The 27,936-nt window shown below is 37.2% G+C and overlaps 1 protein-coding gene across 6 annotated transcripts in view; it reads right to left on the bottom strand.

Moving 5' to 3' along the window:
- Positions 1-27,936, bottom strand: part of HMGCLL1 (3-hydroxy-3-methylglutaryl-CoA lyase like 1) — a gene marked incomplete at both ends in the record, with an annotated part of 136,236 nt that overhangs the window by 79,139 nt on the left and 29,161 nt on the right. For 4 of the 6 annotated variants that reach the window (XM_079713016.1, XM_079713018.1, XM_079713017.1 and 1 more), the window contains 2 exons: positions 14,947-15,054; positions 15,282-15,362. The exons of the other annotated variants lie outside the window; for them this stretch is intronic. In XM_079713016.1, the coding sequence (XP_079569142.1) occupies positions 14,947-15,054; positions 15,282-15,362 (189 nt within the window). The remainder of the gene's footprint in view (positions 1-14,946; positions 15,055-15,281; positions 15,363-27,936) is intronic. 6 annotated transcript variants of the gene reach the window in all.

Raw genomic sequence — 27,936 nt, 5'->3', positions numbered from 1 at the left:
CACTCCACATTACACATAGTTAGACATTTTACTAATACTTTGTCATTATCTGAATACAATAATCTCTCCTAAATATTTATGCTTTCAATGCATTCTCCAGACAACAGCAATGGCTAAAATATAGTTTAAGCATTGTTAAGTGCTCATCCGAATTCCCTGAGATTATTGGAATTTCAAAATAATGCATATGAGTATATATTTTACAAATAGACTATAAAATTTGTCATTGGTGGATACAAAAGCTAATTTTAAAATATCGTGAGACCTTAAAAATGGACTTTTTAAATGCCCTTCAATGTTTGAATATTGACTCATTTCAACATTTTATACACTTACAATATATCTAACATTATGGCATTAAAAAATGAAGCAGAGGCAGTCCATATACATATAACGCACAGGCTAGTGGTGAGAAATGTGTGTGTATGTGTGTGTGTGTGTACATACCAAAAATACAAAATAATACAAATGCCATGTGATCTGAAGTTCTATGAAGCAGGTAAGGAAGTACTTTTCTTTGCAACCTAAAGTAGAATAATGACAAATATTTAAGCTAACCCTTATCTAGGCCAAATGTAAATAACTCAGGAGCCTGTTTTTTAAAGGAGCAAAATATTCATAGAGTTTAATTGAGCAAGACTATGCATAAAGTATGAAATTATTAAAAAATAGTCATAAAGCACAACGATTCATATATTATATATGCAAATATAATTTCTATGATAAATTATACTCTAGTATACTATAAAAGGAAAGGGCTTAATAAGCCCAAACTTAAAACATAGTTGTTTATTAAAATTCTTCTGATAATTATGGAGTGAGATATTCTATAGAAATTAATTTTTAAATTCATACCCTTCTTTCGTTTTCAAGTCCAATGAAATGAAAAGTAAAAGTATCTATATGCTTTACCTCTCTTCTGAATAACAGTTGATAGAGAAAACAGAATATTCATTGACTAAATTTTGTTCAGTTCCAACTGAATATATGTTGTGTGAGACGTTCATTTAGAATCTAATCACTGATGAACATTTTTTTTCCTTTTTCCAGAACAAATATAATTACAAAGATATCACATTGTACAGGTCACAAAGTTCCAGAGGTGCATTTACTATAAATTTTTTATGTGAAAGTCTCACACACCTGTATGACACATAAAACTTTTTCCTTTATTATTTTAACTCAGTGAGTCAATAAGGAGAATGCAAGCTTCCTGAGAGGAGTTGAGCTGTTTTGCATCACCACAGAAATTATTCAATACATCATGGTGGCTCTGGTGAGGCAACTGTATTGTGTGTTGGAGTAGAATTACTCAGAGTTGAAGTTAGCACTGTTTTTAAATGGCAAATGTGTTTAGAGTAGAATCTAAAATCCATGTAAGTAGAATCTAAAATCCATGTAATCTAAAATCCAGGTAAGATACTCCATCTTTACAGCAATATCGGTAAAGTTATATAACTTGACCACCTCTTTTACCACTGGATTTTGCAACCTAAATATAAAACTCTGCTTTGTCTCTTCTCTCTGCCCTGGTCCAGTCAATATGACCAAGTCAAGCACCATCAATGGGTGAGCTTTACCCACTTTTCCTTCCTTCCCTCCACTCACCTGCTAAAGGACTCAAATTATTTCCCTCCCCTGCCATCTAACAAGAGTCCTTCTCCTGATTCTTTGTCATGATGTATGAAGGAGAAGGAGGAAGGTGAGAAGTGGTAGGAAAAAGAGAACAAGATAGCCAGAAAAATTTAAGTAATCTATAGAGCCATGATGTTGGAGAGGGACAGGATGGGTTTGGGAGCTTTGTTTTGGTGGCAAGATTATTTTACTGCTCTGGAGCAGTGAAGAACTGTGAGAAGAGAAGACAAAAGGACAATTACACACAGTTTTGCTCTAATCTATAGAGTGAGTCTCCTGTAATTGTCTTCAAGTAATGCACATAAAGATGGGAAGACCATTTAATTCATTTAGGTTGCTATATTATATTTCTTTTTAAAAAATATTCTATTTTATATTGAGTATAATTGATTTACAATGTTGTGTTAGTTTCAGGTGTAGAGCAAAGTGATTCAGTTATACATATACATATATCTATTCTTTTTCAAATCCTTTTCCCATTTAGGTTATTACAGAATACTGAGTATAGTTCCCTGTGCTATACAGTAGATCCTTGTTGATTATCTATTTTATATATAGTAGTGTGTATATGTTAATCCCAAACTCCTAATTTTCCTTATGTGTAAATCCAGGCACAGGCTTTGCTACTTGGGAGAATTCACAATGCTGTGCTCTCCAAGAATATTGGTGTAAATATTATCATATATTTAATATCTATAAAATATATTGTATAACATAAAATAGAGTATTCAACTGTACCTTCTATTAAAAGTGTCACTCTAGAGTTAAGCCAAGAGTCCTATGATATCTGGCACCAGAGGTATGTAAATATTTGAGGAAAAACAAGTTTCAAAATATACAGAGCCAGAAGTTAGTCTACAGAAAATTGTTCCAAACATCACATCTGTAAAATTGTAAGTGAATGAATCAGTTGGCATCAATGTCAAATTAAATGGAAGTCCTTTCTTATCAGAAATATATTCAATATATAGTATATACAATTATAAATAAAGTGTTCATATTTTTGCTTTTATTTTTTATGAAAATCACATAGAACAGAATATATATATCAAAATTCTTCACTGGGAAGGACAAAAACTACAGTAATTCTTCTAAAACAATATATCTGTGTATAAGGTTACATATCACAAAGTATTAGATTGCATCTTAGCATGATATTACAAATAATGAATTATTAAACTGAAATACACCCTCCTAACCTCTCAATAATAATAATAAAAAATCTTGATAAATGGTGCAAGAGAAAAAACAGTCTTTCTTAATAAGATACCATTCCTTCTTTTTTCAGCCAGTCAATTTATTTCATCCTCCAATATTCATAATATTCAACTCAAAAACTCCTCTTATAAGACATTCTCAACAACAAGCTTGATTTCCACATCTGTTTACTGCCATAGTTCTCTGTGTGTGTATATCTATCCATCTATCCATCTATCTGTCTATCTATCATCTATCTATCTATCTATCTATAGTTACTCTTATCTAATTTTGTATAATTTATACTGATTTATGTATCTTTCTCCCTAACTAAATTATTAGCTCCCTGAAGACTTCACTCAAAAGGGACATTTAATAAAGCTTGTCGAATTGAACTGAAATCTCTCCTCCTTGCCCTTTATTCTAGTTTGCATTCAATTTGAGTTCAATCTACTTTGAATCATGATTCTTTTTCTCCACTAATTCTAAGATTTTATTATTAATAATGATGGTTATAATGATAAAAGCAAACATTTACTTTATGCTGGTCTACATGGAAGGTCTCTACGTGTTGAGTCCTTTAAGTGTATTACCTCTTCAAAATTTTTTAACCACCCAATGAGAGGGACCGTTTCTGTAGAAGAAGTAGACAGAGATGGAAAGGATGAGGCAAATCACCCAGTGAGTGGGGGAGAAGGGACGGGACCCTATCTGACTGTAAAGCACACTCTCTAATTCCTCTTTGTTAAGCACATCCTCCATATTGTCTAAATATCTTCTCTCTCTTCATCTTAGTCATTGCTCAAGATTTTTCACACGACAATATCAAGGGAAGAATTTCTAGAAAGATCCCACCCTCAGGCTGAACAGTTTTGAGAGTATGTGTTTTCATCAAACCCCGTGTCTCCCAAACTGGATTGATCATCAAAACTATTTGAGGTTCTTCTTAAAAAAAAAAAAAAAAAACGGATTCCTTGGGCTCATTAGTACAGATTCTGATTCTGTTCAGCCAAAGGACCCAGGAATCTGTTGTTCCTAAAACTTCTCAGGAGATGTCAGACATCAACAAATCTGGGAATCGTGGTTTCAGTCACAAAGGCCACCAGTTAGGCTGAAGGGAGGTGAAATCAATGCATCCAAGCCCACCCACACCTGCTTCAAGATGGGACACCTCATTTTATTTTTATTCAGAGATGAATCCAGATTTTGTGGATCTGAAATTATTGCTATTTGGAAGGGAGCCTTTAAAAAAAAAAAACTCAAAAATCTCTAACTTTTGTAAATTTTACTGAAACACATGACCAGGTGAGCACATTGCTAGGGCCCCATCCAGGTTCTTGGGAGGAAACTATACAAATATTTTGTGGTAATTTTTCTGTCTGTATCGTATATTGAGGTTCTAAATAAAGTTTCATCCAGGGTGAAAAAAGTTCCGTTGATTAAAGAAAACTAATAACATTTTGGAGACTCCAAGCCTGGTTGAAATTTCCTACCTCGCTCTTAGTCATATCATCAAGATAGTTAAGAATTTATCTGAAATAAAGATCCATGGTGTCTACAGTATTTCTTTTCCTTACCATTTGAGTTCAGTTTGGCATGTCTTATTCTTGGTATATCCATAATATTTCTGGGTATATTTATTTTTATAAAGTCTCTGCTAAATAAACCATCTTAAATTTTGCCAGGAAATAGATTTATCCTCATGGACCTATAACCCTCACTAATACACTGTGCTGAATAATTTTTTTTAAATATATTTGAAGGAATTTTTTACCCCACCATCACCCAGGACAGCATTCAGATCTCTTCAAGATGAGCAGACAATATCAGAAGGTGTTTGCATACTATCTCCACTGGCTAGATGATATCTCACTTATGGTAATACTTGTCCTTATGCAGCAGGAAGGATGGTTACAGGATGTGCCATTTCTTCAACACATACCACAGATTACTATACAAATGTAAATAATGTGGTTTCAGAACCTATAACTCAAAACTCAATTTGAGCAGTAACTCCTCTTAAATGTAACACATTCGTAAATTCAGCCATGAGAAAAAAAAAATGGGACTAAGCACCCTTCCTGACAGCCATAAGTGAAAACGCTCTACCCAGCCATGAATAGCTTATAGCCTGGGTACTCTAACCCTGTCTCATTCACAGACTCTTTCCACAAACCCCATATATCTTAGCCTCAGTAGCACAGAGGAAATCTTGGTCTGCTTGAAGAAGTAAGACAGTTTTAATAAATCACAGTCTTACAATAATAAACACAGGAAATCTCTGGAAAATGGAACATCTAGTTTTTTTTTGTTTTTTTTTTTTCCTACCCAGTACCCTGTCTTGGCTGCCACTGCTAAAATGGTCTGACACCGTACTCACAAAACTTCTTAAGTCCAGAAGCCTAAAACTAATTTGGGCTGGTGTATAATTTCCTGTGCTTCCTTATTTAACATCACCTTTGTGTTCTAAGGGCCTCTGTACCGCCCTCTATGGGAAGGAATGCTCAGGCTTCTCAGGAGTGACCCAAGCAAGTAGCATACATGACCCACACTCTTTTACTGTGAAACCTGCAAGCCATTTTCATCATAATCTATTAATGTCTACAAATATTCATTTTTAAATTATAAAATAAACCCAATCTACCCAATGGATTTGTGGGTTATACACTGGGAGACCAATGTTCCAGACAGAGAAATCAGAGTCATCTTATTCAATAACATTTCCCATTTCCTAAGGCAAACATAACAAATATGCATTAGTGATTCTTTGTTCGGGTCAATGCCTTTGGTGACCACCCTCCTGGTCGTCCCATGTCAAAACAATCATGTTCCCAACATGAGTCTGAAGTAGGGGCAAGAAGTCTCAAAGCTCCCAGTATAATTTTCTTTCCATTCAACTGTGTTGCCTCTCATATATCATGCCTTTGTGTTTGTTAATAACACTGTCAACAGTGTTATTTCTCATGCATGGGAGCAGAAGTGACTTTTAAAATACTGTGTCTAATTGTATTCATTCTCAATGACTGTAAATGGACTTTCCCCTCTATACTTACACTTCCTTCTGGAAGCCCCCCTGCCCACAGTGGAGAGCTGTGCTGGTGAGCAGAGGGGAAGCTTGGGAGGTTTGAGGCAGACCATCTCACTGGCAATAAGAGGGCACTGTGGCAAAAAGTTCTTGTTATGCTGGCAAGCAATGCAGTCACAATAGCCTGGAAGATCTAACTGCAATGATTTGACATTGTATGGCTCTGAAGAGCTCTGTCTGGCTAAGCACTACAGAAGACAAAACTTAAAAAGCCTGGGCAGACAACCTCTTAAAGATAAACTGTTTAACATATTTGGATTCCTAGGTTCTATTTTATGACAGCTCATTTACAGATATTCACTTGATTTTATAACCCCATTATATGAGTCAATTTTTTTTTAGTGATTTCATTCCCATTACCCATTTTAACTTTACAATTGGATCATTATACAGATATTGCTATCAACCACACATTATTCAATTTTTGATTACAAAAAAGAATTCAATGCAGTGTTTAACAGAGACACAATAAAAGCAGTGAATGGGTGAATAAATGAATGGAAAGAATCCAAGGCATAAGTGGTGAAAATACTTTGCCAAATCCTATCAGAAATAAGTAAGAGTCAGGTCTCAGATTTTCTGTCAGAAAATGTGTATGTTGTTATTTCTAACCAGACATAATGATGTCACTGAAAGCTCAGGAAACCTACAACCTGGAGGACTTGTGAAGAAATAACTATTTTGGGATTACTAAGAAATATGTTTCTTACCATATACTATAAGTTGAATTCAATACAGGATGCATCAGTCTTGACTAAGAACAGTGTACAAATTTCTTGATAGTCCCACATCACAGCAGTACAAGGTCTGGAGTAAGTAGTATTAACGCTCTCAAGTTGTTAGCGTGAATTTGCTTCAATATGTTGATATTTCAAAGAGTATTTAATTTAGTTTATAAAGCAAACAGGAATGTGAGTGCCTAGAACAATTAAAGCAGCTCAGTTATAACCTCTGAACTTTTGCCTTTGCAAATTTGAAGTTATCCAAGATATTTATAAAATGAACAGCATTCTTCAAAAGAATGTCCTATACATTGACAATGAACAAATAGCTAAAATTCATAGATGTTACAAAATATTCTATTATTCTAAAAATATAATTCCAATCAGCCTTTAATTTGATAAATTGGATATTCAGGATAAATGAATTTGGATAAAAATTTTTAAGTATAAGAATGCAAATGCTTTATATTTACTCTAAGTGAAAAAAATATACATTTGTTTTCCTTTTATTTTATCAAATATGGAAGAAGTGAAATGTTAGCATATATATGTCTCATTAATGTGTCAGTTTGAAATATAAAACTAACTTATTGCTTAATATTATTTTTGGAATGTAATGTTACTTCTAGCATTCAGATTTATCTAATTTCCTATGTTTACTATTCCATATGACTCCTAGAGAACTTTGCAGCAACTTAACCAGGCAATATTAGATCAGTGTGCGTGTAGTGTGTGTGTGTCTGTCTGTCTGTCTGTCTGTGTGTATATTTAAAAATTAGGAAAAAATACTTTATTTTTATTTTAAAAAATTAACTGGAATAATAAATCTTTATAAACATATCAACAAAACATGTCTTTTAAAACCATAATCAATTTTAAAATAATTAGTATATGTTTCATTTTCAGTGTTCAACGTACAAGGATCGTGAATTCTTAAAAACAAGTGATGCTTGGCATACTTAAAACTTATGATCAAAACAGTCCACATTTAATCTTAACACTTTAAACTTTAAACCTGCTTTTCACTAATGGCTGTGATTCTTCCCGTGAGAGTCATAACCGTGGCACCCAGGAAATACTTTAGTTCCTTGGAGTCTGGTCCACAGGACAAACTCTGCTTCTCTTAAAGTGGATTGTGGGCTTCCCTGGTGGCACAGTGGTTGAGGGCCCGCCTGCCGATACAGGGGTCACGGGTTCGTGCCCCGGTCTGGGAGGATCCCACATGCCGCGGATCGGCTGGGCCCGTGAGCCACGGCCACTGAGCCTGCGCGTCCGGAGCCTGTGCTCCGCAATGGGAGAGGCCACAGCAGTGAGAGGCCCGTGTACCGCAAAAAAAAAAAAAAAAAAAAAAAAAAAAAAAAAAAAAAAAAAAAAATTTGGATTGAGATTGACAAACTAATCAGCATAATGCAGAAGATGCCATTAAAAAGTTAGAATCAAGTCTTTCTGTGCCAAACTGTACTCTATTCAGCTTGTATGCACTTGTATTATATGCAAGACCTTTCAAACTGTCTCTGCATACTGATAATTCATGGTCCAATTTTAATATAATTTTAATCAGATACAAAAATGGAATTTTCATGTGATCAAAATGCCTTTGAAAGTTTGTTTCTTTCATGGGTAAACTTAGAAAATTTGATAAACACAATATAATTGAATAAAAAGTGAGATAAAGTATTTTATTTGAACATTTTTGGTACATTTCATAAATCTAAGGACCAAAAAAACCAAATTTTTAGTCAAAATATAATTGATCAGATTAAGCAATTAGAAAAGCAGTGCATAGTAAATCTTTGAGCATAATAAATCTTTGAGTAGAATCATAGTCTTTGGCCTCATGGGGAAAAAAGTCTAAAACAATATTGAATTATACCCTACGATGTGAAAAAAATAATAAAATCTAACCAGTAAAATTGTGACATTATTGCTTTTCGTTAAAAGCTTTGCTTTTTGCTTTTTGCTTTGCACACAGAAGTGAAATTACATCTTAGGTGGAGAATGAGTTACTGTTGAATGCCAAGTAATATGTACAGTGCTAGCAACTCATTTTTTTTTCCAATTTTGTTCCAAAGTATAACCTTAAACAAGTTCAAAAAGAAAAAAACATGTAGTGCTCACCATCCTAATAAAAAGAAGAAAACATTTTCATATTTCCATGTTCCTTTCTGAGAGAGACAAAGGTGTTTTAAAAATCTGTGACTATGCTTTAGGCAATTTGCATGCCCTCTGTGATAACAGTAGCAATGACATAATTGAAGGACGGAACCACTTTAAAATATTGCATTTCAGGTTAATCACTCAAATACCAACCTGACTCCCATGTGAGGCAACACAATTGTATATAGGGAGTGGATAGGGGTCAGGTAAACATTAGCAGCCCTGAGAGTACTAAAATATCTATTTTTGGGGGGGGAATTTGGGGGTTTCACAATACAGAACACGCTTTTCTATCAGCTGTATTTATTCTTTAATTATCAGTAAGAAAAAACACATGCAGAACTAGATTAATTACTAGATCATTTTAAAAGACATAAGTGTCACAGATTAGAAAAATGGCTCCAGTGATATCTCCCCGCCCATGTGCTCCTCTACAACGCCCCTCCCCAGTCAAGAGGTGGCATGGATCCCCCCACCCCTTTGAAACTGGGTGGCTTTGTAACTACATCAACTAATATGGTATGGAAAAGTGATGCTAGAAAATTTATAAGGCTTGGCTATAAAAGGCATACCATATTTGCTTGTCTCTTGGAACACTCTCCTTTGCAATTCTAAATCACCATGTGATATCCAAACTAGCCTATCTGGGTGAAAGGACTCCTGTAACCCCACGAAATGGGAACTGCGGTCTTGTAAATTTCACCAGTCTCCTCTCTGGCCGATGGCAGAGGACAACTCCTCTGGGATATAGGGGATGAGACTCGCAGAAGATGAAATTACCCTGCCAAGGACACTGTGCCTTATAAGCAAAAGAATTCCGGGGCTCTCCCCAAAAGTTCTCCACACCAGTTCTTCCACTTTCTCTCTCCTTCAGTCACGCCCTCACACACACACACACACACACACACACACTCAACCTCTCTGCCAAATTACCCAGTTCCTTACCTCTTCACACACCCATCCTCCTCAAAAAGAGCAGAACAAGAAAAAGAAACCAGGGGGCGCTCAGGAGCAGAAGCGACTGCCTCCTGCACCTCATCCATGTAAATCTAAATCTTAAACTTCAATCCAGTAAATGTGTTTTCATTACCGATAAAGCATTAATTGCATCATCACTAAAAGGAGGGCAAGGAAAAGTTTACACATTCCTTCCTGCTTACACTGTGCTTGGGCCATATTTTTAAGTGTTAGACTGATTGGTAAATAATTTTTACAACCTTTTATGCATATTTCTTTCTACTTTACAGAGAAAATCTATTTCTGTCCCTTGCTGATGTGGCCAGACTTGGGACCCACCCATTCCAACAGTTAAAAGTTAATGAGATAGAGAGCAAATATTTATAACTGAGACTTTGTATACGACAGACATAAACATACAGTGTCTTGTACTTTTCATGTGTTCTTATTTTTAAATAAATGGTATTCACTTTAATCACTCATGTGAATGAGCGTGTTTAAAACAAAATGGCTACATTAAAGGTAGTGGAAAACTCTAGTTCACCTTCAAAAATTATTGTATTTATAATGATTTAAAAGGCTCATTACTGAGAGCCACATTCCAAAGTTGCAGTAAACCCATCGAGTTTTTATAAACACATTTTCTTTCTACTCTTACTGCTGTTAGCTCCACTGAAGTGAGGGGCTATGTGGACTCATTTCAAATGTCCTTAGATTATACGTCACTCTAAGGAAACCCTTTTCCCAGATAAGTTGTAAAGAACATGTATTTTTTAATGGCAAGTATTTTATCATCTCTGGTCATTTAGATTATAGGTGTGGGATCCTGTTTTATATGGCACCCTGCTACTGTGGAACTTTTCTTTCAGCTGCTTTAGTTAGAAAAGCTGTTGCCAAACAAAACAGTAGGAGGGAAGCTGTAAAAACGTTTGGAAATGCTAAAAAAAGAAATAAGTGAGCAAGCAGCAATCTAAACATAAACCGGAGGACTCTTCCCATGACCCACGTTTAAGGGAAAGAAACAGAAAATGCAGAGAATTAACAGAATACCAATTTTGAGTCATATTCAGGATCTTCAGAAGGATTAGAAATTATTCAGAAAATTACATGTAAGCTGGTGCACTAAAATCTTTCTGTCACAAATCTCAGACGTTATTCTGAGCTAGACAAGCCTGGTGTCATGACATTTTCTCAAAAAATGAGAGGTCATAGAACCTGGAAAAGAATACATATATGTATAACTGAATCACTTCGCTGTCCACCTGAAAACAATACAACATTTTATAAATCAGCAATACTTCAATAAAAAATAATTTTTTTTAAAAAAATAAGAGGTTATAATATAAAAGTTCAAATTACCATTATGAGTTAGTTCTGTTGATTTAAGGCCTTTTTCATTAGCATCAGAACAACGAAATCAGCAGTTACATAATGAGATAACCTCCAACCACAACAATAGAAAAGGCTCACTCAGGCAAGCTCAGTGAAATCTAGAATCCAAACACCACCATAGAAAAACAAATTGTAAAACATGGGATGCTCTCAAGACTGCTCTTTGAAAAACCCTTGATATGCTATGTAATATGTGACCACTATAACTTTGGAAGTTCAATCTGATATTATCTTTGATCCAGGCACACTGCTCTTTTACAGATATGTGATTTATTTAAAACACTCCTTTTTCTTTTTTTTTTCTTTTTTTTTTGACTTGGAATGCATGTAACCAGATGAGTATTAAAAGTGAAATATATAACATATTCCTTAGTATTTGAAGGATGAGTACCTTTATTTTTTTTTTCCGAGCCAATATTTAAACTAAACACATACTTCAATCTTTAAGAAAAAGGCTGTTTATCCCAGAGAAGGTAACTGACTTGCATGGAACCCGGAATAATTCAGTCAGTTGTCTGTCGGTCAGGCATACGCTCAGATAACACTGATGAGCCTGATTGGAGCCAGATGCCCTGGACTCTGGGCATCCACAGACAGGGACCCATTCATGAGCTTTATTGCCCTAAACCCTCCCAGGCTTCAGGCTTCATTTCTGGGATACCCAAGGTTCAATAAGGTTAAGTCACTTACTCCAACTCCAGACAGAGTATAGACAGAACACAGAACAGAGGTACCTCTGCCCTGCCACAGCTGTCCTCACAAGCTTGTGGGGAACTCCGTCAGTTATTCCATAATACTTTGAGCCTAAGCCGAGTTCATTACATCTCAATAGGTTAAGCCAATGAATCATGTTATTTTATAGTCCCATCATATGTATCTACTTCCTGTGAGGTCAGAAAGCATTTTCCTATTACTGCTCACAGAGGGACGGCCTTCCCTTTGTTTTGTCCAATTTCTTTAAAGTAGCTGTTCAAGGAGAAGAGTGGCTCTCTGCAAGGGGCTCTAGTCTCATCCTTTGAAATGTCCCGGGGTGTGTCCTAGATCAGACTGAAGAATAATCCATCAAACAATTCCAGTATTGTGGAATAAGAGAATTTCCTGAGCATTACTGTTGTCAAGAGGCGTATTTTGTAGGCAGCTTCACAAAACCATTGGGAAATAAAAGTATCTTGAAAAGGACTAGGAAAATATAAAATCTGAAATATAACTTTGGTTGGTCATCATTAACGTTACCTGTCCTTCCTCAACTTTACTCTGAAATTACACCAGCGTATCCAGTTTCTCTCCAACAATAATCAAATACGTGAAAAGAGCATTAACTAAATCAAATAAAGAGGCAATGTCATGAAGACTTAAAGATGATAAAGGGTCTCACATGACAGCTAGTAAAATAATAATAGCTCACATTTTACAAAATGACAAGTCAAGGAAATAAGTCTAGTCTCATCAAACTGTTTGTGTCTTCCTAAGGAAAATATTTGTGGCCTTCGTAACACAAGACCAAATACATGATCAAAAAGTAAGAGTCACTTGTCCATGCCAGAGAATTCAGCCGTGTTATTATGGTTTCAGGCTGATGGATTCATTATTCATTTCACAATATTTATTGAGCACCTACTTACTGCACCTAGCTCTGGGGATACAAGTGATGAACAGGAGAGACACGGTCGCTACCTCCATAACTCTCGGAGTCTGGGAAGCAGATCATCAGACAACATTTATAAAAAATATATAGGATTGTATACAGTGGCAACTGGGATGAAGAAAAATGACAGTTTGGGCTTCCCTGGTGGCGCAGTGGTTGAGAGTCCGCCTGCCGATGCAGGGTACACGGGTTCATGCCCCTGTCCGGGAAGATCCCACATGCCGCGGAGCGGCTGGGCCCGTGAGCCATGGCCGCTGAGCCTGCACGTCCGGAGCCTGTGCTCCGCAACGGGAGAGGCCACAGCGGTGAGAGGCCCGCGTACCGCAAAGAAAAAAAAAAAAAAAAGAAAGAAAAGTGACAGTTTGTTTTGAGGAGAAAGCAAACTAACCCTGATATTTGAATACTGACTCTGTGAAAAGTGATGTATTATTAATACTATTAATCCTTTTGTGGTTTCTGTTGTTTCCAACACCTTGTAATTAAAAGGGCTTTAATGTTTTAAGCCTTCTTACACCATCTTGCTATAACTGCAGGGCAGTGTAGAAACTGAGATGTACATAAATGAATATAGATAAAGTGCTGTATAGCTACAGAGGCAGGATGTAAGTAGGACCAAGAGGCAGTTTGGCTTGCCAGGAGCTTCTGCAAAAGGAAGTAGGGCCAGGTAAAGAGACCTTGAACCCCAAGCCAGGTTTCCAGACTTTTTCAACAGGGAGAAGGAAGGTTCAAAAGAACTGAGGTTGTGAGTTTGGGGAGGCTAGTATTTCTGGGAGATTATCTTAGAAGCAATAGGCAAAATACATAAGGAAGGGAGAAACAGTGCTTAGGAATATCATTGAAGGGACTATCTCAATAATTAGTCCATAAGGGTATGGATTACTAATACATCCATGGGATTGAAAAGAAGAGACTCAGGAATAGGCTCCCCTGAGGAGGAAGGATTTTTGTAACTGACCAGTAACTGGTCAGTAACTGACCAGATATAAAAGGCTTTTGAGAATTCCAATTCAAGATTCCCTAAGGAACAGTTAGGCTATGAGCATAAAGTAGGATCAACAATGATGAGTCTGACTTTGAACCTGCTGAGTTTCAGGTGCTAATGGCACGTCCAGCTGAAACTTATCAGAGAGGGCAGGACTGGAAAGATAGAATTGTCATCCGCTCAGAAGCAACTTTTGATTTTGGAAGGAGTGGCAAAGAGGAAAGCACAGGCAGAGAAAATTACTAAAGAATCTCAAGGGAAACTTAAACTTGGTGGTGGGGGAAATTATGTCAGGGGTGACAAAAAGAGCAATGGAGAGGGATAAGTGAAGAAGGATTATAGAGGAAACCAAGGGAATCACATGAAGAAATAATCAGTGAAGTTAAGTGCTGGGCAGAGACTGAAAGATCCAAGGAATGAGAACAGGGTCCAAGGAATCCAGAGATCCAGGGAATGAGAATTGGATTGGGAAGGGAGTGGTGGTGGGGGTCACTGTTTGCTAATTATTAATCACGTTTCAAAAATCAGGGCCAAGTCTCAGAAGTGATGATTGCTGCCATATGCCAGACAACTCTGGATAAGGCTCTATCCTCTTCAAGAGAAGATTCTGGATGACTACCTTTTCCTTGTCTTTGATGAATGTGTATACTTTCATCAATATATATGAATATATATAACCCTCTAGCAAATATAAGCATTAAAAAAAGAGAGCATATCTACATTTCTCACGTCTTAAAATAGGATTATAATGGGGAAGGTATCAGGCAACACTCAGCATTACTTCCTTCTAACAGACAAAAAAGATAAATCACCTGGATATACTCAGATCACTCATAAAGTCAGTAAAATGGTAAATGGAGGACAGGACCCTAAACTGTTATTAAGAGTCTTAGCCTCTACTCACTATATCAGATCATACACTCTTGCAGGTTTAGGATGGAGTTCCAAATAACTTTTTAACAACTAAGTCCAAATAACTTTTTAGGACTTAATTTATATATTTCATAAAAGAAGTTTTCCTTTAATCGTATCTTAATGCATGGGCTAATAATTACTAATTTTCTATGCTCTTACAAAATATATCAAGTTAATATCACAATGTATATCACACTGTTCACTAAATCTTGTCAATGTTGAATTAAGAATCTAGTTAAGGAATTATGGATTTGCATACCTGTGGTATCCATCGGGAAGACACAAAGCTTGTCACTTCTATTACAGGCAAGCCAGTTTGGGAAAGTTGATTGATAAATTCAATTTTTGTATCCGTAGGAACTATAATCTAAGAAAACATTAAGAATTATAAGCAATTTGCATAAATTATTTATTGAAACATAAATAGAAAATTAATTCCTAACTGAGAGCAAATACTATTTAAGATTTATAAATTCAAGTACCAACTAATAACAAATGTAATCATCTAATATATGAAATCCATATGTCTTTAGACTCAATAAATATTTAGATTTAGCATTTTTAAATAAATGTGTAAAATTAATATCAAGTTACCTTTTCATTCTGCAATCCATCTCTAGGTCCAACTTCTACTATTTTAACATATTCAGGGAGTCCAGATGGCTGGGATGATTCCTAAAATGAAAAATACAAGGCAAGAAAAAGAGATAACAGATCATCAAACTTGTTTATTTGAAAAGTTAAACAATTTCACTTTGTTGGATTATGTTCTCACCCTGGAAAGTTAAGAAAGGTAAGAAATTAATATAATGATATAATCCAAATACCAAGTTTATGTTATTAGCAACATGAGGTCATTTTTTTTACAAGCCAGTGATATTCAGTCTAATTATGATTAAAATCTAAAAGATGAATTTCAAAGATAAAACTGCGGAGAAGGTGACTTACTCAGGATCTAAAGAGACAATCTGCTGAGTAATTCTATGCGTGATGATAAACGTACCATTGTTAGAGTTCATTAAAAAATTAGATCTTTGTATTAACAGACTTCTACCAGGCACAGTCATCCAGATGCCATACCCTGAACTTGCCAAGTGTGAATTCAGTTTTCTTGCCTGTGTCAGAGAATAAAATGTGTTGTTTATTTCTTGTCTGTGTCACACAGCACAACCAGCACCTAAACACAGCTTCCTAAAAGACAAACTCCCCCCAGGAGGACATAATCCTTGATATTCCCCTCTGTTCCTAAACTAAGTATTATGGTCACGTCATGTTTAGAAGGACACTAGTTTGAAACAGGAAAAATTGAAACTGACTTTCTCAACTTCATATTGCAGTTAAAATCGGCAGTAGGCTACATCTTTCCAGACTGGACAAACATAACCTCCTGGTATCTCTGAGCCCAGTTAAGTGTGGGTAATCAATCATCAAGGTCTTCTAATGGATAGCTGATGGAACTGACCCAGATCAGCATGACCTGTACTTCAAAGTTATTTTTTTGTCTTGCCTTTCATAAAGGATGATGACTCTGGGCTGACCAATTTGCATTGTCTCACCCTGTCCTTGTAACAATCACAGGCACACACCGATAAGGTGGCTATTTTGGATGCACGACCCAGTTTGTTTCCATCACACAGCACAATGCTCCCTGCCCATTCTTGGGTCCATAGCTGTTACCTGGTTTTATTAGCATTCTGTGCTGACTCAGCAAAGGAACCCAGATGGTCCCTGTTACAATGTTTACATGCCACCCTCCACAATTTCCATGAAACCAGGCAATTCAATAAGCAAAAATTAACTGAGAAGGAAAAGAATTCTCATCTCTGCATATCCTGAGCAGGCTGTGATGCATGCAGTTGGGAAGGTGGAGGTTTGAGCGAGGACACATGGAGTTCCTCAGCTTTAGGCTCAGTTTTGGATGACAATCATGAAATCATGCCTTATTTACAGGGTGGCCATCATTTCAACCAGGCAATAAAGTAGAGGGATGGCATGGGAAGGCAGAGTAAAAAAGAGAAGCTCACTCCTCTTTCTTATTACCTCCAGTCCTAAAACTTCAGGGATGAAAAAACAAAAACAAAACTAGGCAATCTTAAGCCATGTGGTCCCATTATCACTGCTTGTTTTCTGAAACTTATTTTCAACAGCAATTAGCTTGGAATATACATAGATGAAGAATACTACTTTATTAAACAGCAGTGATTAACCCCAAAAAAGGAACATAGTGTTTTTTAAGGTAATAACAATATGCTGAGTACAATTAAAGAGCTTGGGCCCTTCCTCTGCATCACTGGTATAGCTGGCAGAAGTAACAATCTGAAGAAATTAAAGTGTAATCTCCCACTAATTATAGTCATTTAAGTCAAAGCAGAATATGTGCTTACTTGATATTATTTTACATTTCTTCTTGAACCTAACACTCCCATTTTGTCTTCTAGTCATGGGTCTGTATTCCCTCTATCTGAATACCCAAGAAATCAGAAGAAAGTTATAATGTGTTCAGTAAGTTCAAAGAGTAACAAGTTTCCCTTTAAACAGCATATAAAAAAATATATAAATAAAGTCAATACATACTTGTTGAGTATGTGTGATGTGAGAGCCCTATCTTGGTATTTTCAGTGTCATTCTGGGCATTACTATCTCTGTATTGACGTTTCTAAGCAACTTCAGCTTTACATAAATAATGCAATGCCTACTGAGCAAATCCACTTAAATGTTGTAAAAGCACATAGAATTCAGTGATGCAAAACTGATCTCATGATTTCCTTGCCTCATTCCTCTCCTCAGATATTCTCCCACCACCTAATATCCAATTCCATCTCTCTTACCACTTATATCTAATTGGTACCTAATTGGTATCTTTATTACTGGTTCTATTTTGGCATATACCCAACACCCAACACTTAGCTTGCACTTAATAATTGTTTGTTGATTGTATTAGTGAATCTCTTTTGTCACTGGCTTTATTTAAATTGTCATCCTTTTCTACTTAGTCTATTGCTGTAGCTTCCTAAGTATTCTCCTTAATTTTGTTTTTCCATGATTAAAATGCTTCAGAATCTACCAGTCACCTTTGGAGAGATCTATCAACCTAAGGTAAAAGATGATTCATGACTAGCCTCTCACCTTCTACCGCACTCTACTTCATGCATCCTGTGATTTTAGTCATGATAAAGTCATGTCCTGCCCACTTTCACGACTGTAGACATGAAGTTACTATTGGTTGGAAATAGCTTCTATCTGTGGGGAAAACTTTCCACCAAAACCTTTTCTCTTCTTCGCAGACACAGGACCTGACCTCATTTCTCCCCTAAGAGTTACGTTTGAACAAGTTCCAGTTGATGGAACATGAATGTGAATACTATGTACTGCTTTTAGTCTTGGCCCATGAAAATATCCCATGCACATGCTTCCATGCTCTTTCCCATCTAGCCAGCTTGATGCAGATGAGTATGGCAGACTTGGAAGGTGATAAAGACAAAAAAAAAAAAAAATTGAAGGAACCTACACCAGAATCACTGCTTTAATAAGAATTTCATGCCTATAAGAAACAATTATTTTGTCCCTCATAGAGATGAAAATAAATGTCAACTCTTTTACACCATTGAGAGTATAGGTATATCTTTTATAGCTCCTAATTGTGAAAAATGATGAAGGGTCTGAAGTTTTACCCTACTTTCAAGCTAACAAGTGAGCCTGCCATGGATGCTGGTGGAAGACACAGACTCATTGGTCAGAGAAGGGAAAAAAGGCTTATCACTCACAGCAACAGCAGTAGCTAGAAAATCAGGATTTGTGCTGGTTCCCCAAGCCCCAACTCCCAGGAAAAAAAGAGGACCATACAATGCTTGCCCAGACAATGGGTTGCATTATAGGAAAGGAACCCCAAGCACAGGGACCTTGAACCTTTGCTAATGGGCAGTACGCATATCGTTCCTTGGTGACAGAGGTAGACACTATGTTTATCATGCTTGACCATGAGTATGCCTGCCTTTGATCTGAGAGAAAGACAGTTCCCCTTGGCTCCAGAAGGAGACACTAGTTCTATCATTCAAAACTATTTTGCATTAAAAAAATCCTTGAAAAGATTGTCTGGAACAAAGGTAATTATGCCTCTGTTTGCAAGAAATACAGAAATTCAATAAACTCATGGAGAATTATTTCCCAATAATATCCACGGTTCATTTTTACACCATCCTGGGTTATGGCAAATTTTCCTACCAGTAAACCACTCTGTTGGCCCCTCTGATTAACGAACAGAGGCTGGAACCAAATCCACTCATTTTTATCTCAGAAAACATTTAATTAAGGCTACTCTCAACAGATCTTCAAGGAGCAGGAGAAGGCCAACCTGCAATATTGACTTCTGCCATGCCACTCCTCCCCAGGGTTCTGGATCCAACCAGCAGAACGAATCCTATACTGTAGTTGCCTCTGTATCAGAAGCTCAGCGTTGTTTACTTTGTGCCTATTTTATGATGGTGGATGTGTTACCATGTTCAATGTTATGATTTATCTAGGCAGCAACAGTGACAATATAGGTGATGGAGGCTTGATCCACAGCGTGATTCCAGTGTGCCTCATCAGAGTATGGGCTTCAGATGATCCACCAGCAGCCATAATTTATTGCCATAATTCATAGCCTCCCCCAAAAGGTGTCTTTAATATCTTAGTCTACAGTTTCCCAAATGGCAGACAAATAAGCTAGGCCAATGACCCCGACCCAAGAGTCAATAAAAACATGGCAATGGCCTCAAGTTCTGTTGGACAAGTAGAGCAATCACATCCCCTTTCAGTTCTGCATGGCAGCTGGAGAGGTTTTACAACTGCAGGAGCCCAGTGGTCATCATCAGATTTCAGTTCGGCCAAAACATCATCCAACCAGGCTAAGAAAAGCACTGTGAAGAGAAGGGCCCCCACTGAGCCGGTAGCTTTGTTCCAGGCAGTGGAACAGGCAACAGAGGGCAAGGGTTAATTTTTGTGGGTAAAGCTGAGATTGCACTGGGGACAGGCCAACCACTTTCTCGAATATACAATTTCCATTTGATTAGTGTGACCTGTTGAAAATGTCCAACCTCGTTAGTCATTGACTCCAAGTTGAACCCCCAAAATGGAAATAGGGGCCAGAGAGTCACAACAGCTTCCCTAACTCAGGTGTCCAGTTTCAAAAAGAGCTCCAAGACAAGCCAACAGCTGATTTTTAAGAGACTTGGATGGCTGTGTCATGGCAGTAAGGGATCCACAACCCCCCAAAGTGCCACCAGGTAGAGGCTGCCTGACTTTGACAGAAGCTCAAATTTGCAAAATCACCAGTCACAGAGACTTAGAGATCAAAGAGGTCAGGAGGATTTGGGGACCCCCAGAGTTATGTTCACTTCACTACATGCAGCTCTTCCCATTGAGATGATACCCTCTGGCACTTATGGGACAGAGAATTACAATCACAGCACACATCAGTTTTTACTATACATTCAGACATGCAAGCAACAACAGGAGAGTGTATTTGTCATGAAGGCCCCACCCACAAGGCTACGTCAGGTCCCCTGTCCCACTGAGAACACTGTCCAACCCCATCAATTGAATCAGGACTCCCACCCCCATGGGACTGATAGGATGGTGACTTGGATGCCTTTATCAGACAGAACCAGGAAGGTTAGAGTCCTTGCTCTCCCCACCACTCCCCGGCACACTCGGATGGATGATCTCCATGCACGAGTAATCATTTTTTTCCTTAAACAGCTGAAGGAGGAAGGTTGGGAAAGATGAGGGGATGCAGAAGAGAGCAATCAGCACAACAACTGCCCACTGGCTCAATCCAATTAACTTGTAATGTCTTTGTTCCACACAAAGCCCTGTATCAGGCAGCAAAAATAATCATTCCTGACGCCATCTATTTTAACCTTGGGAACCCCTGGCCTTAGCGTCCATAGCTGTGTTGGTTTCCAGCAGGATCACTGTTTTTTTTCTCCCCCCCTCTGGCTGTCAAGTGCTAAACTTGCACATGCTCCATTGTCAAGATACCATCTCTTAAGTCTTCATCCAGTTACAATACAAGGACTAAGGGAGTCTTGCAAGGTAGCAAGGTTGACTCTGAAATTCATCTACAATTCTTTGGGTCCTTTCTCATTCTCTAGTGGGTTGCTTTTCAGCACCTTATACATAACCTGGGGCAGGAGTACCCCACATACTAGTCAATGACTCACCTATGGCTCCTCACATAGGAGTTTGTCCATCCCAGTGAAATCTCCCCAAAATTTCTGTATAGTAGCCAAGACTCACGGCAGACCTTTTGCTGCCATCTCTAGTTGTATTAAGTTACGGAGGACAGACTGCTGGATGGGCTAAGAAGGTCCAGCTACTGTTATTCCTTATTAGCAAGCATTAATTATCCCATCCCATCACCTCCCAACTCAACCAATCAAAGCTCTTATGATTCACCTAGCTTCTTCCAATAATGCTGGCCAAATTTCTTCCTTCTACACTCCCAGTAATTTTTTTTTTTTTCCAGTACATGGGTCTCTCACTGTTGTGGTCTCTCCCGTTGCGGAGCACAGGCTCCAGACGCGCAGGCTCAGCGGCCATGGCTCACGGGCATAGCTGCTCCGTGGCATGTGGGATCTTCCCTGACCGGGGCACAAACCTGTTTCCCCTGCATCGGCAGGCGGACTCTCAACCACTGTGCCACCAGGGAAGCCCAACTCCCAGTAATTATTGATGGACAGAGAGAAAAGAACCTTCAGCCCACCCAGGACTCATCTTAGTGCTACTTTTCACAATGGATGGACCTGAGGCTGACCAGCAGATCTCCAAGGAAGTTCCCCATCTCTGAGAAGAGTTAGCACAACAAGGGCACCACTCAGTCTTTGAACCTACTTCCCTGAAATCATGGAACCATCTTTCCCAATTCCTCATCTTTAATAGACAATAAAGCAGAGGACCATTTGTTGCTCAGTTGACTAAAATCTGGGCAGCATGTTTGTTACCAATACCCATGGACTTCCCTCAAATCCCTTTAACCACCTGAAAAGCCCTCATTCTTCCTTTTCCAGGAAGTGTCTCTCTCAACATTCCATCTTCATCAACAAAACTGTCAAACCTGTGAAGGGCTGAGATTTTACCCTACATACTAAGTAATAAGTAACCCTGCCACAGTGTTCTGGCTGCTGGCAGAAGATATGCGACTCTTGAATCAGAGACAAGAGGCTTTACTACTCGCCTTAATAGCAGTAGCCAGAGCACCAACAGTTCTTGTACCAGTTCCCTAAGCATTGCAGGGACGGTGTTTGGGGAACCTGAACATTTCATAAGGGGTAACAAGCACATCTGCCCTTTGCTTCAAAAGGACACACTACTATCACCCAAGGCCATCTGCTACACAAACACCTTGGAAAGATATTTCCAAAGGAACTAGTAGAATATGCAAAAATGTGAGACACCCATGAAGAATCATTTCTCAACACTATGATTACATTAATTACCGTCCTCAATCAAAATGCTTACTCATTAACCAAGATTCAATCTGTCATCTACTCAAGACTTTTCTGACCTCCCCATATAGAATTAAGTACAGTTGACCCTTGAACAACACAGGGGTTAAGGGTGCCAGCCCTCTGTGCAGTCGAAAATCTGTGTGTAACTTACAGTCAGCCTTCCATGTATACCCAACTCCTTCCCTTCCACAGTTCCTCCCTACAAGTGGTTCCACACCTGCAGATTCAACCAACCGCACGTCCCATCAGGTAGCACTGCAGAATTTACTATTGAAAAAAGCCCACATATAAGTAGAACCCCACAGTTCAGACCCTGTTGTTCAAGAGTCAACCATAGTTTCATTTCTATGACCCAATAACACTTTGTAGAGACTTACGTTAAAATAGATCTGTAATTACTTCTTTGCCTGCCTGTTTGCCATTTTTCATTTTAAACTTTCAGGATGGACATATACTAAGTGCTTAATTAACACTGTTTGTTGAATGAATGAATGAATGAATGAATGAACAAATTCACATCTAAAATTTAGAAAAGCAAGGTTAACCTTTCATTTATATTGAATACTACACTTATTAGCCACCACTATTATAGTTATTGGATATATGGAAATGATCCAACCACACAAAAAATCTCTGCCCATAACAAGATTACATTTTAGTGTCACAGTGATCTGTGTGTTACCTTCTGGGACGGGGGTCATTGGGGATGTGGCACTGTTCTTATACATTGCATATATAAGAGTTGATGAATGACTTATAAGTTCCAAGGAATTGCATTCTAGTTTGCAGAAGTAAGCACCATCATCCTTAAACAGGTCTTTGGTCTAAATTTATTTTTATGGCAATAAAAGCCCTGTTACTGAGTTCACTGTATCCTGTTTAATGTGGAGTAGTGTATGATACTAGTGAACAACAAAAGATGTATTATCCAGAATGAGGGTTTCAAAAAGCCAAGTTACATGGCTGAATGTATGCCCACATCTGGCATCAGATTTCTAATGGTTCACTTTCACAGGGCAACAACCAAAGCAATACTATCTTGCATTTATATGTTGCTTTATTATTCCAAAGCACTTTTCTATCTTCATTTCATCTGTGGAGCTACTCTGTGGGGTAGGCAGCCTGAAAGAGAGATTAAATGACTTTCTAAGGTTACCTAACTATGGTCCCTGGCTCCTATTCTAGTTTTCTTTAGGATGAGGTTAAATACATCACCAACTATTGAAAAAACTTTGGTTGAAAAAGTAATAATGAACCATTCTTTCATGCAGAACATAAATGGGCTGCTTTAACTCACATTTTTCAATCTTACATAAAATTAAATGGAAGGCATATTTTGATGGGAATTTCTCTGAAATCTTTAGTGTGTGTGTGTGTGTTATTATATTATGTATGTTTTATATGTATTATATAATACATATACACATATATATGTGTGTATATGCATAGTTTCCCATAATGGGTGGTTTCTATATATACAATCAACCCTCCAGGTGGTGACAGATATGATTCCTCATTATTCACTCTACAAGCATGATTTCTTTTTCCCTAGGAAAATGATAACATCCACAGTAGAAATTTCTAAACAGAATTTTATATGTTCTACTCAGTTCATTTCTTGAGGAGTAATTCTATGTGTAAAAAAAGTCTTTATGGATATTGAAATACCCTGTTTCATAGCCAGTATTCACCTGGAGAACTGCTACAGTGACCAAATCAAATGCTCCCACTACACAGATGAAATGTCTGAATCAGAAAACTGCATGCTTTTCTTTTGAAATTAAATTTGACTTTTTAGGGGGCATTAGATTTCCACTTTTCCAAAAGAATCTCATTTTGCCATCTCATCTGACATATGCACATAGTGTATCTTGCAGTAATGGTAAACCATCCACATTGTGCTATTTGTTATTTCTTAGATATTAATTTATCTTTTAATGAAACATAGTCAGAAACACATAAAGCATTATCATAGGAACCTTGGTTCTCTGGAGCAGTCTAAAGATGGTTCTCTCCCTGGGTGCTTTTCTGGGATGAAGGGCTGAATCAACAAAGCTGATATCTGAAACCTTTCTTTCAGAATAACTGTGCCCCAAGGTCAATTCAAAGGCGATCTCTGACAGTTTAAGAAGAATTTATTTGTAGCCAAGTGAAAATTAATTTATAATAGACGACTAAGTCAAACTCCATGAACAACACACCTTATTTTCCTGAATCAAAAGGTAAAGGAAGGTATCCACTTACCTTTTAGCAATTATTGGACAGCCAGAAAGAAAATGTGCACTACTTCATTCCCAAATGCATTTGGTCAATGTTTTAACAGAGATTAAAAGCAAGTTCTAAAATGTGAACAATCCTCTGTATGTATGTGTACTAATATTTGTTCTTGGCACCAGATGGAAAATTAGTACTGAGTGTTAGTGTAGATATATAACATGATTAAATATGAATTCCCTCAGGAAATATATAAATTTTTATGAACACTTAAATAAATCAAGAGGAGTCACAATAAAGCATAAGAATATTATATAAGGGGCTTCTGTCATATATGGCAGATTGAAATGTAGTAGAATGATGGCAATATAAAATCATCCAAAATTATTTATTAAAATAAAAAAGAAGGCTGTTAACATCTGTGCCACATAATTCACTTCCTAATTAAATAAATTCCATTTTTAAATGTGTCTTGAGAAATAAATGTATACATATGTATTTAATAATCATCCATTAATTATTGTTTTAATACAAAAAAAACTGAATTTTAAATAAGATAGTGTATGAGAGCAGAAAATAGAGAATATTAAAATAGATTTTGTAAACAGTTTATGAAATGTAGATAGTAATAGAATAAGAGAAACAAAAATAAGATGAAACACATGTGAGAAGAAACAAATTGACGAAATCAAGAATAGCAATTTTTAATGAGAGAATTCAATAAACCATCCTATAGAAGCATTAACATAAACTTGTAAGTTCAAAAGAGAATAACTTCCATGTATTGATAGAGCACAAGACCCCCACATACCTAGTTATATTTCTTTAAATGGTGACTTTTATTGACATTATTTACTTTCAAGAAATGCCATTATTTATTCCTGCATTGAAGGCAACTTAAGAATAGAAAAAAATAAACTATGGGAAAAAAATAGATTTTTCATGACTATTATCAGTATTACTTAATTGAAGTTTAGGATAGTAATAAAAGTGTTAATTAGAAAATCAGAAGAAAATGTTTGACTTGAAATACTTTAAGTATGAAAAGTTTCCTTTTCCTCAATGTCTTCACTAATAAAATTTTTATGAAACCACTAAGATTGCTTTGCTTTTTGCAAACACAGAAGCAGTAAAATTGATTGAAAATATATGGATATTTTTGGAAAGGCTGAATCTCCGAGGATAAAATGCAGTATGTCATATAAGATACCAAGTTTCATCACAGAAATATTTTTAGAATAAATTTCTGAAAAGAGCGGTTTAAAATAAAAATGCTACTAACTATATTAAGCTAGTTATACAAGCAGCATGACCTTATAATCACAAAGTTAAAAAAAAAAAAAAACTACTGGGATATATAATTTTGTCAGAGTTTTAGAGTTTATACTCCCAAATGGTACAGCAATGCTTCTGCTGGGGAAGCTTGGCTTATTATTTGGTTAGGAAGACACAATTCATTGTCCTAAATAGTTATTTAAATTTGGGTTGTTATTATTAACAACAAGCCATTATATTGCTTTACATGACTTTTTTTATTATGCCATGTTGGTTGTATAACAATAACAAAATGGGCAATCATATAATAGATATACCATGAGTTTTCAGCTTTATAATGCTTTGCATTAATTTCAATAACCCTATTCAGCCAACCACAGAATCCACTCAGACTCTGAATAAAATTTTTCAGATCTTAATGAAGCCCCTCCATCAAAACACTCCTTTACGTAATATGTATTTTCTGATTGGTAAAAATCAATTGGAATGCATGAGTATTTGCATGGTTATATACACTAGCACCAAAACAGATGATCTAAATAATAAAGTGTGGTGTCTTACACCTCATGATGTGTAAACAGTTTTTGATATTTGATGAACTGTTGTGTGCTAAAGGTGGCAGAATAAGAGGTGGATGAGATACTACCATATGCTAGTGAAGTTAGGTAAAGTCTGTATCTTTGGAAATTTTTATTTCTATTATTAATGGATGTTCTGCTCAGATACCCCTTTCAGGACTGAGACATTCCCAGAAGCTAGAGGTTTGGCAGCCGATGCCATTTCACTGAGCCCTTTGTCAGGAATTGCCCTCAACTAAAGAAATCCACCTTACCCCAAGTCATGTCCCCTCCCCATGATCATCCACTGAGTGGTTGATGCAGGGTCATAATAGCCCAGCTCCTTTGCCTGAGGGAGTACAACTCACCTTAGGAGAGGCGTGAGGGATGGACTCAGGCCTCCCTCTGCTGGTCCTACTGCTCTTACTTCCCCACAGGTACCAAATCAAGGGCAACAACTTCCTGAACTCAAATCTTTATCTGAGACTGTTTTCTGGGAACTAGACCTAAGGAAATTGGTGCCAGAAGTGAACTGAGGAAGCAGTCTCTAAAATGGGATTTGGGAGCTACCTTGCTGGTTATTTTCAGTTGCTTCTCATTCATGAAGTAGTTTTGACATGAACATTCCCCGGAAACCTACAGCAATGTTTAAAGATTATTAGAAGACACACTACTGGGGGTACTTTTGCCTCACAGGGGACATATGGCAACATCTGGAGACAGGTTTGATTGTCACAATCACTGGGCACTGCTGTCAACTAGCTGGTAGTGATCAGGGAATACCGCTAGAACCATTACAGTGCACAAGACTGGCCTCCGGAACAGAAGTATCCTGCCTGAAATGTCTTCAGATCCAGGCACGCTGATCTATACAAGTGAAATAAACCAGGATGTAGTTGAGCAGTTAGCTGAGGTTAGCTGCCTCCATAAAAATTCCCTTGCCTGGTTTCCGTATTTGAGTCAATTTTCAGACCAAAACCCAACTGCCTGAAGAAAAAGCCAGATTCCCAGATCCTGTACTGCTACAGCAACTATTTACAGTAATCCATCTAATGCTTCCCAAAGGTACCTACAGCCACTTACTTGAGTAAATGCACACTATGCAAAGGGGATACCAAACATTACAGTCTCCTGGACACAGGGCCCAAGTTAACATTGATAATTGGGACCCAAAGTGTCATTATGCTCCCTTGTTAGAATGGTGAGTAGAGGGATCACATCATATATGGAGTCCTGGACCCTTATGTCCCCATGGTCATTTCCAGTCCCTGAACGTATAGTTAGAATAGACGTATTTTATAGTTGGAACATCCTGAACCATACATTCATTCCTTGACCTTATAAGACCTATCACGGGAGTTGTCTTTGTCATTATCATAAGGGCAAGTGGAAGCCTCTGAAAATGTTCATTCCACCCATTCAGCCAAGACAGGATGGAAAGGAGGGAGGAAGGGAGGAAGGAAAAGGGGATGGGGGAAGGGGAGAAAAGAGAAGAAAAGAAAAAGAAAAAAGGAAAGGAAAGAAAAGAAAAGAAAAATAAAGGAAAAAAAAAAGAAAACAAAAAGCATTTTGGGAGATCTTGGAGAAATGGCAGAGATTATTGCCATCCTCAAGTATCTAAAGAAAAGGATGCAGAAGTGATGACCCCATCATAAATCCATTTATTTTTCCAGCTTTTTTGAGGTTTAATTGCCAAAATTTTAAGACACTTAA

This window comes from Hyperoodon ampullatus, assembly GCF_949752795.1.
Source record: "Hyperoodon ampullatus genome assembly, chromosome: 10".
NCBI lineage: Eukaryota > Metazoa > Chordata > Mammalia > Artiodactyla > Ziphiidae > Hyperoodon > Hyperoodon ampullatus.
This window is presented reverse-complemented; position numbering and strand designations above follow the sequence as displayed.